General features: G+C 33.0%; 3 protein-coding genes across 3 annotated transcripts in view; 2 read left to right on the top strand and 1 right to left on the bottom strand.

The window, feature by feature from the left end:
• The window catches only part of LOC111701023 (histamine H2 receptor), a 33619-nt gene extending 30957 nt beyond the window's left edge, over positions 1 to 2662 (top strand). Inside the window, exon 13 of the mRNA XM_023472135.1 lies at positions 246 to 2662. Coding sequence (XP_023327903.1) covers positions 246 to 428 — 183 coding nt within the window. The 3' untranslated portion in view covers positions 429 to 2662. The remainder of the gene's footprint in view (positions 1 to 245) is intronic.
• Positions 1738 to 2840, bottom strand: LOC111701009 (variant surface antigen E-like). Its single transcript, XM_023472116.1, has 2 exons — positions 2823 to 2840; positions 1738 to 2070 (listed from the first exon to the last, which is right to left on the bottom strand). The coding sequence occupies exons 1-2, from the start codon at positions 2838 to 2840 to the stop codon at positions 1738 to 1740; spliced, it is 351 nt and encodes a 116-aa protein (XP_023327884.1).
• Positions 2676 to 7177, top strand: LOC111701022 (uncharacterized). Its single transcript, XM_023472134.1, has 4 exons — positions 2676 to 2931; positions 4368 to 4451; positions 5181 to 5877; positions 6224 to 7177. The coding sequence occupies exons 3-4, from the start codon at positions 5311 to 5313 to the stop codon at positions 6557 to 6559; spliced, it is 903 nt and encodes a 300-aa protein (XP_023327902.1). The 5' UTR covers positions 2676 to 2931; positions 4368 to 4451; positions 5181 to 5310; the 3' UTR covers positions 6560 to 7177.
• Positions 7178 to 13873: the final 6696 nt, after the last annotated feature.

Here is a 13873-nt window from a genome sequence, read left to right as displayed (position 1 = left end):
ATAATTTTACAAAAAAAAAAGTTTTTATTTGCAGTGTGTCATGAATAATGAATATTAGGAAATAGACAGGATTAATTCCGTACAATCGTCTCTGAAGTCGCAAATGAAACGTCTACATTCTATATTTCCAATTGCAAGCTTGCCACAAAGACGACTTTAATTCTGATGTTATCAGTTATACACTGGCTATCCCTGTAAACCCCATTATTTTAAAATCCAGTTACGGCTCTATCCCTGTTTAACAGGTTAATCGTGAAATATCTCGGAGGTCTCCTGCTCCCTGTTCAAGAAGACCTTCAATATCTTCCCTGCTGTCGTCCTTCGGTGGTAGAAGTGTCGAGGGAGTTGCAGCTCATCTGCATGCTAAACTTGCAGATATACAAGGAAAGGGGATATCATACAATGAGACCCATAAAACTGTGGAATAGGAACACGATATTTATGCAACATTTTCTGTATTTAATGTTGTCATGAAACAAAAAGTTTTACTAGTAGCTTGAAAATCAACTTGTTAAATGAAATAGGCTTATTTACACTGCACAATAACTGTGTTTTACGTTCTTTTGACTGCTTATAATCATAAGTTGATTCTAAATATTGTCTTCCTTATTCCATAGTTATATTGCTCTCACTGTAGAATTCATTAATTTTCAAAACATTTTCTTTTACTTTTTTCTTAAATTCTATGTAAGTTTGAATCCAATTACAGACAGGGTTAGGATACATGACACTTTTAAAGGATATAGATTAAATGAATGTGCAAAGAAAAAAAGAACTACGGCAAAGTACAAATAACGTAGGATATCAAATTGTATTATTTCAATAAAATTCGTCTCAGAAGTCTTATACTTTGTGGGTAAACCTGTACAAATATATTTGCCGACCTATAAATAAATAGTTAGGATTTTGTGTTCTGTAAAAGTATTAATTTAAAGGGACAATAAAATGGCATGTCCAATTAAAAACGGTGCCTATTTAGAAATTTTGTCTGACTCAAATATTCATCATCTTCTCTTTTAAAAATTGATTATTTTCGATTGTGGTTTCTCAATTCAGTGACTTGCAGATTTCTCCTTTAGAAAATCAGGAGAAAGTTTTTTGAATTAAAACAATTTGAATTTAGAAAAACGAGGATATTTTCCCAATTATTGATCAAATAAAGATTGAAAGTGTTCCTCTTTAATTGGAAAGTTAATTGAAATGACGTTGAAAGTCCTTTAAAAGTATTAAATATTCCCATTTCTCCATTTATATTTTAAAGTCTGGCAAGAAAGGCTTCAATAAATAATTAATCTTGAAGTTCTTTTTAATCTAATCGGTTAAATTATAGCAAAGTATATTTCAATAAAATAAAAAAAGACAGAATATCTTTCATCATGAATAAGCATGATACAAAAGTGGAATTATAAACGTTGATTAGTTTATTAAATAATAAAAATGTGTTGGTTTTCCGAAGCATGGATCGTTCTAAGGTTGAGTAGGATTGGTAGGATAGTTCTAAGGTTGAGTAGGGTTGGTAGGATAGTTCTAAGGTTGAGTAGGTTTGGTAGGATAGTTCTAAGGTTGAGTAGGGTTGGTAGGATAGTTCTAAGGTTGAGTAGGATTGGTAGGATAGTTCTAAGGTTGAGTAGGGTTGGTAGGATAGTTCTAAGGTTGAGTAGGGTTGGTAGGATAGTTCTAAGGTTGAGCAGGTTTGGTAGGATACTTCTAAGGTTGAGTAGGGTTGGTAGGATAGTTCTAAGGTTGAGTAGGTTTGGTAGGATCGTTTTGAGACTGAGTAGGGTTGTATGAACATCTTGATGTAGGGTAGGGGTGATCGGATTGTTCTGAGGTTGAGTAGGATGATAGGATCGTTATCAGGTTGAGTAGGGTTGGTAGGATCGTTCTGAGGCTGAGTAGGGTGGTAGGATCATCTTGAGGTTGGTTAGGGGTGGTAGGATCGTTTTGATGTTGAGTAGGGTTGGAAGGATTGTTCACAGGTTGAGTAGGGGTAGTAAGATCATTGTGTGGTTGAGTAGGATTGGTAGGATTGTTCTGAGGTCGAGTAGGGGTGGTAGGATCGTTCTGAGACTGAGTAGGGTTGTATGATTATCTTGTTGTAGAGTAGGGGTGATCGGATTGTTCTGAGGTTGAGTAGGGTGATAGGATCGTTATCAGGTTGAGTAGGGTTGGTAGGATCGTTCTGAGGCTCAATAGGGTGGTAGGATCATCTTGAGGTTGGGTAGGGGTGGTAGGATCGTTCTGATGTTGAGTAGGGTTGGAAGGATTGTTCACAGGTTGAGTAGGGGTAGTAGGATCATTGTGTGGTTGAGTAAGATTGGTAGGATTGTCCTGAGGTCGAGTAGGGGTGGAAGGATCGTTCTGAGACTGAGTAGGGTTGTAGGAACATCTTGAGGTAGGGTAGGGGTGATCGGATTGTTCTGAGGTTGGTTAGGGTTGGTAGGATCTTTCTGAGGCTGAGTAGGGTGATAGGAACATCTTGAGTTAGGGGTGGTCGGATTGTTCTGAGGTTTAGATAGGTGGTAGTATCGTTATTAGGTTGAGTAAGGTTGGTAGGATCGTTCTGAGGCTGAGTAGGGTGGTAGGATCATCTTGAGGTTGGGTAGAGGTGGTCGGATTGTTCTGAGGTTGAGTTGGGTGGTAGGATCGTTATCAGGTTGAGTAGGGTGAATTGGGAACCTACCAATAAAACAAACAAGGCTAGTAGATGAGTCAGTAAAAAAGTCAAGATTCTTACTTTGATTTGAAACTTCATTTCACTCTTCGCTAAAACCCACTTTTATCTCGGTGGTCAGTGTATATCCCAATTTGAAATAAAATACTGATTCAGGAGTATCCATTTCTCATTCCTCTAGACCTAACAAGCCTCCGATGCGGAGGCATGTCTCTGACCTGTCTTGGAGGCAAACTGTTCTTTCAGGGGAGGCTCAGGTCAGGAAACTTTATTGCTAAAGGGACTGTAAGCGACACTCCATTCAAAGATGGCAATGGCCGATTTACAACGGTACCCTCAAAACCCTTGAATGATTAAGTATAGATTAGATATCCATGTTTTTGTTTCTTTAAACTGTTTATATTTATTCTTGATTTCTTTGCAAATGTGACTTGCGCATTTCTTATCTATAAGAAACACTGCAGAAATTTTCTAGAAATTTCCAGAAATCAACAATTTTTGAGACAGAAAAACTATGTTATCTTCCAAATTTTTGATTGAATTAAGGTTTCAAGGGTACCGTTGTAAATCAGACATTGCGATCTTTGCGTTTAGGGTCCTTTACAGTTCTTTAAAAATTCAAATTTACTCTTAAGTTCATTTTATTTGCCAAATGTACAAAGCACAGTGAATACATTTTTACTTTACCCTTTACTATAATTACTTTAAAGCAAAATGAAAACGATGCAACCAATAAAATCTATTGTTGAGCAAGGAACTCCATGCATTTACGATTTGTTTTATCGGATTTAATTTTTCTGTGTTATGAATCATGTAAGTAATTCTTTTATCAGTTCCTTTTTAAAAAGTGTGTATTATTATAGTGCTTCTAGAACAAAAGATTTTTGTCTCCTTTTTTGTTAAAATTTAAATCATTATAGTTCCATGCAATTATGGCAACTTAGATTGTTTATTTTTTCGACAAATGGTTTAACATAATATTAAAAGGCTTTATTTAAGACAAACCGTTAAATTTAATTTCCAGGTCTTTTTATTGAGAACAGTAAAAGGTTGTCATAAAAGTCATATTCTTTATAGGAAACCCAGTATGTAGCCATGCACGTTTAATTTTGAAATTTAAAGATAAAAAGTAAATTTCAAAAAATAGGTTTCTTCCAAAATAAAATAAAGAAAATAAGTATTCAAAACATGATTTAAAGTTTTATTGTATCGACATTAAGTTTCATGCTAGAAATTCTTCAGGATACTGTAAAATATATATACAGGGTGTCCCCATAAACATATGAATTCAGTGACGAATTCGATATCGTCTTTTTAAATAATTCTTTGATTTAGTATAGTGATACCTACTAAGAAAGCTGTAATCTGTAAGAGTTTCGTCTGCTATGTTCACATTGTGTAAGTTTATGTTTTAACTGGATAGGTTTGTACTTAGTAAAACAAGAAAATTGCAGTATACGAACAGAGTCAGTCTTCAATGTTCATCTAGCGGAGACATTACAAACACATCTTTACAGTCTTTTACCCTTTTCATAAAATAAACTCTAGCAGACATAATAATATTATGGCTTTTGAAATTAGGTATTACAATGCTAATTCATAACAATGACGATACCAAATTCGTCACTGAATTCCCATGTTTTTTGGGACACCCTGTAGGTAGCCCAGAAAACCAATTTAAAAATTAATTCAGAATATGGCCGAAATGGCTTTAATCAGCAGAAGATCAGAATCAGATTATGGTATTCTACCATTATATTTTGGGCCTTCCCTTCAGGTATACGAGTTGTCTAAATTTTCATATTAAAAAGTTAATTTTAAAATATACTCGTGCGACTTTTTCTTTATATTTTTACTCAAGTGTGAGCAAAGCAAAGGAATTGAGTTTTTGTCACTCTGATTTCCTTATCCCTATATATTTGCATTTCAATGTCGGAGACCTTAGATATTATTTTAGATCAAATAATGATAGTTTGAAATATCAAAAGTTAACACCAAAGTTTCAAAGATATAGCGATTTGAAAATCAGAATTTGTGGCTAAAACTCAGTTCCTTTGTTAGTTCAGTTGCTTTAAAACATTTAAAAACTTTTCTTTCTTAACCATATATAATTAATGTTTCTTCAGGAAGAAAAAAATTGTTTGAAAATATGAAAAAAATATTTCAAACAAAAATGAACTTATCTTTTAGATCAAACGTTGTTATATTATTTGTAAGTCATTCGAATAAAATGTAATGAACCTTTTATTCTTTAACTATTCAAAGCCTTAAATAAAAATAGGCTCAAAAGTCAAGGCTCATCTGACCTAAACAATCAAGGTTCATCTGACCTAAAAAATCTAACTTTGACATCTAAATCCAAAGAGTCTTTTATCTTTTTTTATTCCAACAACTGAATGAATCCTACAATGTCACTGAAAATAGATTAATGGTTATTTTCCGGAATCTAAAGAGGAAACCTGAAACCATTGGTTTAATTAAAGTCTGATGGTTTTAATGGTTCTAGGTTCCTGGACCCGAAACTGAAAATTCAATTAATTATAACAGGAAGGAACCATTTCATTCAAATCAATCAATTAACAAAAATATTCACAATAATTTTGTGATTTTTATATTTTTTTAAATCTTGAAGTTAAATGTTTCCCAGAGAAAAGGAGAACTATCAAAAAGAAGAATCATTTATCTCTTCTAGTCAGTTCATAAATAATTCTAGCGATCAATCATCTGATCCCTTACTGTCTATGCCATCCATTAAAATGATGGATTTTTGTCCAAGTGTATCCCAAATCAGCCCAACTGCTGAAATGGGCCAAGCAAGATCTGAACAGTTCAAAACTTTTCATGAGAATTCAGACTCCATCGTTAACTATGGAAAGCCCCGAATATCCTTCCAAGAAAAAGGAAAAAGTTCTCATTATTCAAGAAGAAGCTCCCAAGATTCTAGACTTGAATCTTCAATTGAGTCAAAAATAAATATTCAAATGACCAAAATGAGTTCTAGAAAGTCCAGAAGAAGTTCTCAAGGATCCAGGCGTAATTCTCAGGTCTTGCAGTCACGAATTCATTTGCATGACTCAAGAAAGAACTCTGAAGACCTGGTTGGTTCCTCTCCATCCCTGAGCTCAGGTTCAAGTGTCTGGAGGATCGGACGTATGGCCGATGAAATGAAGGAGGAAACTCCAGACATTAGTCCAGAATATCCGGTAGCAACTCTTGATTATTTTAATTTTAATAGGAAAACATTTAAAAATCTATAATTCCCAATATTCGGAATTTTAAACACTAACGTTCAAAGATTTCACAAGTGCCACATATAATGATTTAAGAAAAGATTAAATATCTTTTTAAAGAATTATTGTTAAGTGATAAGAATGCTTTGTTGATTCCTAATTCCAAATTAAAAGTATTGTCTCTTTTTAATATTTGTCTAAAGTAAAAGCAACAAAATCTTGAAAATTTTAGAAATGCTTTAGAAATTTAGTCAAATAAAAATTTACAGGGTTTTGGTTATTTGAAGAAGATTGTATTAATTATGTATTTCATTTGCAGGCCAGAGGACAGCATAGAAGAAGCTTTGGAGTTGAACTGATGTCTAAATTAAGAGTGGGGTCACGGGATACACCAAGAATAAAGATAACACGTGTCCCTAGCCTTGACCAATCAGATATACAGTACCTTTCTCCAGCCAATAGTGAACACTCAAACTGTACAATAGCGGAGACAAACAAAGACACAAAAGACACAAAATCCGCAATAAAACAAAAAAAGAAATACTTTGTTTTCCGAAGTTTGGAGTTAACTTCGGGAAATCTGGATGGAATTGATGACTTATCAATCCAAGGACCAGTTGCAAGAGTACTCGAAGGGAAAAAGGTTGATCAGTGATTGGGGTTTTAGCTTTTTTTAAGAATTTAACATTATATGTAAAAATTAGGACTGAACAATGTTCCGTTAACGAACTGAAAGTTTTTGAAAAATGATTGAAGATTCTGTTAACAAACAGCAAAAGCCGTTAATTTTGAAATTCTTAATGACAAACGAAAAAAACGTTCATAAAAAGAACGGAAACTTAAAAATATGCGAAACAAAATAACGACGATTTTTTATGAAAGAATTGTTAACGATTTCTAAAATATCTTTCATTTATATTGTTAAAAAGATTGAGATCGTTGGCAAACGGTAGCTAATCGTCACAGACGGTATGAAAAAAGTCTCAACGTACCCAGCCCTATTAAAAATAAGTTATTAAGGAATATGCACAAAGCACAAGTGATCAACAAATGTATATTCAAGAAGTTATGTTATATATCATAATATTAATTGAGAATAAATATATACTGCAATGTAACTCTCCAACATCAAATTTACCCTCTGCTTGAGAATGATAAGGAAAAATAAAAACAATTGGTTGAATGGTTTGATATCTTAAATAACTTTTGTCAGGTGGTAAAAATTCCCACAATGCCCTAAATAAATGTGTTTTTTTTTACTATTTTTCTAACAAAAAACAATTATTCAGATTTTTTTAATTCTATGAACAATCAAGTTAAATTGATATGTCATGGCTTTTTCTTTACTATCAAAGTTTTAAGTCCCTGTTTGCTATTTGCTTGGATAACATAAAAGATATAAAAGTCTGCAGGTGTAATTGTATTCCCAGTAATATAATTAGTTTTCTTAATTTGGATAAAAGTTAATACACAAAGCTTTAGAAGAACAAGAAATCTCAGAAATTACTTTATGAAACTATTGTGTACTTTACTCACTTCACCGTGAATTTCATAATGCACGTGCTATAAAGTAATCATCGTGCAAGTTAAATTATCGTGCTATAAAGTTAAATTAGCTGTACATTATAGCACGTGTGCCATAAAGTTTTGATTGCTTCCCGGATTTTCTCCAAAATATTTAGGATATTTCCAAAATAATTTTTATCAATTGAAATAAAAATAAAATTGAAATCAACTTTCTTTTTTTACTTCTGCTTTGTTTCAAAGCTTAGATCTATAGAAAAAGCCATTACAATAAGTATACTGTAAACCCACCAAGGATGTATAACTGTATCCTAGTTTGTTCAACCCAAGCCAAGTTTTATCATGAGTTGAGGACTGGACAAACAAATAATAATGATTTAACCCGTTACTCTGCATCTGTTACCAACGGGGGGAGGAATTTTCCACGGAGACAAGATTCAAACCCTGGTGACCCTTATCTGGGGAGCACGGATAACGGTGCTTTCGTCGGCAGAGAAAGCAAACTGAACGTCCATTTTGTGCCCCAGAGGAGGGTTAGTCTTGATGAAGTATCAGAGGAGAGCGGTCGATAACATCTCCAGTCGCTCCAGGAGGAGTATTAGCTCCATCTATGATTCCAGGATTAACTTCGGTTGATCCTCAGTTTGTATTTTAAAAATAATGTAAAATAAATGTCCGTGCAAAGTTAGTGCTTTAATCGATTCAATCTGGCTTGTTATATTGAGTTTCTCTTTGTCAAGTTTCCTTTATTGAGTTCTTTATACGTGAGTTTCTCTTCAAGTTTATAATACAAACGTTTCAAAAAAATTTACCTATAACCTATTATTTTGGCACACGTGCTATAAGGTTCTCGCCTTCTCGAGAAAGAGAAACTTTCTGTGCCAAAACTTTATAATACTGCGAACCAAATAACAGTGTTATAAATAGTTATTATCCAACCAGGTAAATAATATTTCCACCATTTACATTCATAGAATCAACATCATAAAATAAATTACCTTAAAACTACAGATGCAATCTAAATTGATAGACTATACTATATCTTCCACACTAGTACACAGATATAGGTTTTAAGGGTACCGTTGTGAATCGGGCGTGACCCTGTTTGATGGAGAGTCCCTTTAATTATTGTAATGGACCAATAAAAAACGTGGATAGAATATAAGAGTACAATTATTAGGCGTAAACAGAACACAATGAAATAAACAAAAATTAAGTAGAATACCAAGAATTTCATAATGTTAGAAAAGACCCGTCTATGCCCCTGTCTGTGGTAACCCTAGTATAAACAATTCACACGCCTTCAGCTAAGAATGTTTTAATTAAGGTCCAGGGGCGTACGAGGGGGTTAGGGCGAGCCCCCTGGCCCCATCTACGCGTGCCCCCTCTGAGGGGGGGACTCAAGGGGGTAGAGATGTCAACGTTTTGATTTTTCTAGATTTTAGCTTTAGTTGCTATAGTGTTCATCAAAAGTATAAATTTTTGAAACGTTACGTTGCACAGTGTGACAGTATGACATTTTATGGCATAGATTAACGTTACGTAATGAATTTTCTGCACTTAAATACCTTATACAACGTTAAGCTTTAGTAAATGTTAGTGAAACAACAGTAAGCTCCATTACGCTTTTCTATTTCCTGTTTTAAAAAAACATTCCCAACGTTTCCTAAAAGCTTTAGTAATATAACCACAATTTTTTTAACATTCCACTTTCATGCAAGGTAAATGTTTTCAGAGACCTTACGTGTCACTTTCACTTGGTTTGAAAACTAAAAGGTGATGAAGGTTTTGCTTTAATAAAACGTCAGTAGGGCATAGTTCTGAACGTTGCAATGCATTTCAGTGCAAAGAATATTTTTAATTAACCTTACGTTTTAACTTAACTTTTCCGATATAACCTTTTTTAATTACGCTTAGGAATTTTACTAAATGCAACTTTTCTTACGTTACGATTTATCGAAACGTTATTGTGAAAACTTTTTTTGTTACACTATTTTACAACTGGCAATCAAAACTGTTTATTCGTTTCTAAGAAAGATATGAAAAAATGTTCTATACGTTACGTTGTATTAAAATGTGTAGGACTTGACGTTTCTTAATTTACACTTAATAAAAAATAAAATAATATTAGTTCTAAATGAAAGCATTACAAGATTAATCCCTTTTTTACTCACCCTGTATGTTGCTGTTGCATTGTTTCCGTGTTACCCATTTTGAAAAATGAATATTTTTATTCGTGGTTTCTCTACAAAAATGACTTGCGCATTTCTTGCTTCAGAAACGATGGAGAAATGTTGTTTCTAAGGTACATCGGACCTGCCTCTCTATATTACGCATGTATTCCATTTAAGTACAGTGAAACCCTTAATAAAGAATACATCGGAAGAATTTATCAAATGTCGTCTTGACGATTTTTAAATGAGTTTTATACTATAATACTTAAATTTCAGTATTTGCGAAAATAAATAAATAGCCATGAATATGCGGGAACAGTTTTAAAGAGTTTCATATAATCATTTAATTAAAAAACTAAATATCTGCAACATAAATATATTCTGATTCACAACAATGCCCTTTAAAGCTTTGTCTGATCAAGTATTGCGTTAAAAATCCATGTTTCCCATTTTGAAAAATGAATATTTTTATTTGTGGTTTCTCTACAAAAATGACTTGCGCATTTCTTGCTTCAGAAACGATGGAGAAATGTTGTTTCTAAGGTACATCGGACCTGCTTAAAAATCTTTTTAAAAAAGCTTAAAAATCTCACTTTTGCCCAGAACAAAAAAGTTTCATTAAAAAAAGCTTTATTCAATAATGCCTTCAGTGTAAATAAATATGTGATATCATATTTTACTATACAATATGTATCAATCCTAAGAAAATATAGATATTTTTTTTAGAAACGTTTCCATCTAAATTTTTCATCCCTTAATGCTTACACCACTGTATTAAGAGGGATTGTCTGATTTTGTGCCCCCCCCCCCCTTAAGAAAATTACATAAATTTAAGTTTACACAGTTAAAAAAGGTATCAATATTTTTTTCAAAAGGTGTGCCCCACCCCTCCTACACAAATGCTCTCGTACGCCCCTGTTAGGGTCTACTATCAACAAACTATTTTTCTTAAAACTAAAACAATCTTTACTCCCGAAATTTTTTATGTGTGAAAAAGTCTTAGCTTTATATTACGTTTAATACAGAGGCTGGGGGACAGTTACAGGGCATGGGACGTTGCGATGCGGAGGGGGGGATAGACAAAACTTCTTTTACTTTTTATTATTGAGGGTTAGGTTAGGTTAAGACAATTTCTGGGCCGAGCGCTGCGGCTAGGATGGGCTAGGGGGCCGAGCGCTGCGGCTAGGGGGCCTGCGCTGCGGGCAGCACAGACAAGCTAGCCGAGCGCGCGCCGTGGCTAGGACAGGCTAGGGGCCGGCGCTGCGGCCACGTGAGAGTTTTGTCTATCCCCCCCTCCGCACCGCTACGTCCCATGCCCAGTTACAGTGCCTACCATTTATTTATATTTACTTTACCCTTGTTCTATCAATTAATCATTCTCTGGTAGGACGATACGTAATGTCGTTATCTAACGTTGAACATTTTAAAAGAACGAAGAAATCAATGACTGGATCCAACTTTTATTGTAAGAATGTCAGTAATGTACTGGGCCAGGTTGTGCCCCACCTCAAAGTTTTATTTATTTATATTTATGGATCTAAAATATATTGTTTTTCTGAAATCCAGTGTCCATATTTAAGACAGAAGATAGATTTTACTCTGTAGACATCAATATTCAAAAAGTTTTCGGTCGTCATTTAAGTCACCACGTGAATTTCCCTAGAAGCAAATAGATTATCAAGTACAATGGGTGGCAACAGTTATATTAAAAAATTATACACAACGTCACAAGTGTCAAAACAATATTTTCTCACATTAGTTGACATGTTTTCAAAATTAAATAAATAAGTGTAAAAACAGAAAATAAAGAACACATAAAATTATTATTATTTAACTGTAAGATAAGCACTTATATCTAAAAATATCACTATTTTTAAAAATTTTTTCGGGCACAAAAACTGAGTTGATAACTGTGACGTCAGAAATTGTGCTGAGAGTGTACAAATTCTATGTTGCTATCTATATACTAGAATCTATTTGACTAGAAGCCGTCTGGGTTATTTGGTGTACTGTCCCGTTTTGTCTATTATAATCTGTATGTGTACTGTACAGCTCGCTCTAGCTGGTTAGACGTCGACTCGGTTCTTTAAATGCATGCATGCATGGAGCTCTTGCATGAGCGGACTCCACCTAGAGTTTTAACCATTTCAACACAATGTTAGACATAAAAAGCTATGTTATGGCATTTTCCGATATTTATTAATGTATTTTGATTTGAAAAACACATAAAGAATTATCTAAGTCTCGAGTAAATATTAATTGATTGATTATTTAAAAGGAAGACGACATATAGGAAGAAATAATCTTTTTATGCCTTTACCCCCTTTAAAATACAATTAGGAACTAAATGCCTATTTAATATATGTCAACTAATAATTTTTATGTTTTAACATTGCTTTTTATGTTTAACATTGTGTTATACAGTGGTCGGCAATTATATCAATTTAATAAAGACGACATTTTCTTAATATATGTGTTTTAAATCATAACAAGCATTTTTCCAATTTCATGTAAACAAAGAGAAGCTGTTACTTAACAACTTCTCTTTGTTCACTAGTTTATATCTCTAGCTGCTACTCATGAAAGATTTGGTAGAAATTAAAATTGAAATAAAAGTCGTCTTCATTATGTTGATATATGCGACGACAGCTGTAGGTAACTATATAGATTAGGAGGAAAATTTCAGAATTCATAAGTCCTTGAATAAAGAAATGTGAATATTCTGAGAAGAATGCATGATTCAGGCAGTGTGCACTATTTTGTAATTGCTTGTTATATTGTTTAGTTTGCTAACACTTCACAGTGTAAACAGAGAAGCAAGGACATCAGTGATGGATGGATGGACATATTGATGGATCAATTGATACATACAGGGTGTCCAACGCGCGAAACATGACAGTTGGTAAATAGTTTTAAATGTCTTCTTCCCTTATGTCTTAAGTTATTGGAAAGCAAAGAGAAAAATAAAAAAATGTTATATGGGAGTCATATTATAGTAAAATTCTATAAGCATTATATATTTGAATAACATTTTTTTTAACGAAATGTAAACAGAAAAATGTCTTTAATATATAAGACAATATACGGAAGAGTAAATTCAGAACTTTTCTCAAATTATCATGTTTCGTGGGACACCCTGTATTATAAAATATAATTATTTTGAGTTGTAGGAGATGAGATTGTTGCGTTTAAAAGAATTTTCAGAAAAAATAAAATTGGCATTTTATTCAGTTATCGGTTTTTTATAGTTTGATTCTTCTATGTTTCTTGAATTTGAATTTCAAAAGCATAGACGACATTCGAAGAAATCTGCAAATAAACTTGAAAATAATAATTATAATGATGATGATGAAATAATTGATTCTACCATTGATTTCATCACAAAAAATGAGAAATATGTTCCTTAACAACAAATAAGTTTACTTACTTCGAGATTATCGTCTTATTATTGGTATCAAATAAATCCTATTTTTTTCTCTACAATACTAAAGTTTCAGTTCAACTACCCATGTTTATTGGGACACCCTGTATATTACATAATCAGTCTCTCCCTTTAAGAGAAAAATGCAAAATTTTTGTATTTTTTGTTTATCTGACTACTGACTGGCTAAAGTCATAACTTGAGTTTAACAGTAGGCTTCCTATTCCACGGTTTAAGGGGTCTTATTGTGAATATAATTTTTTATTTAAAAGTTATTTATTTTTAAGAGTGGAAGACAACTTGCAGGCGCGGCAAACATGCATTGAGTAGAGTAAACAATGAAAACAATAGTTGAAGGTTGTTGAAGGTAAACGGAGAGGAGAATAATTTCCCAGTTTTCTAGCTATTCATAGATGGCAAAAATTTGTTATAAACATTCTAAAAAAGAAACCCGAATTAAATTAAATTAGAATTAGATGTTTCCAATACCTTGAGTATAGGACATAATTTTTAAATGACTCAAATTAAAAGTGACCCTCTATTTAAAGATGTGCATGCCCGACAGACTTTTCTGATTAGGGTTCATGAAATATCTGGGATTTCTATTTCAAAAATTTGTTAGCTTCAATTGAGGTTTAACTATAAAAGTGGCATGCAGATTTTTAACAGAAACAATAATAGAAATTGAGTTGAACACGTTAGAAATACGACATCTTACACATTAATGAATAGTTTAAAAGGTACCGTTGTGAATTGTGCATGTTCTTCTGTACAAGGTCACTTCAAATAACAACGTAAGTCTCATTATAAATTCTGTAAATTTGGCTAAAAACTTCCATCAGTCTTTTAA

Source organism: Eurytemora carolleeae, unplaced genomic scaffold (assembly GCF_000591075.1).
Source record: "Eurytemora carolleeae unplaced genomic scaffold, Eaff_2.0 scaffold345, whole genome shotgun sequence".
In the NCBI taxonomy this organism is placed as follows: domain Eukaryota; kingdom Metazoa; phylum Arthropoda; class Copepoda; order Calanoida; family Temoridae; genus Eurytemora; species Eurytemora carolleeae.
The sequence above is the reverse complement of the archived record's forward strand: the minus strand, read 5'-3'. Positions and strand labels throughout refer to the sequence as shown.

Bases quoted from the DNA above. Each gene is read 5' to 3' on its own strand.
- LOC111701022 (XM_023472134.1), top strand. From the start codon at position 5,311: ATGTTTCCCAGAGAAAAGGAGAACTATCAAAAAGAAGAATCATTTATC. The intron at 5,878-6,223 runs GTAGCAACTCTT...TTTCATTTGCAG, and splicing joins ACATTAGTCCAGAATATCCG to GCCAGAGGACAGCATAGAAG.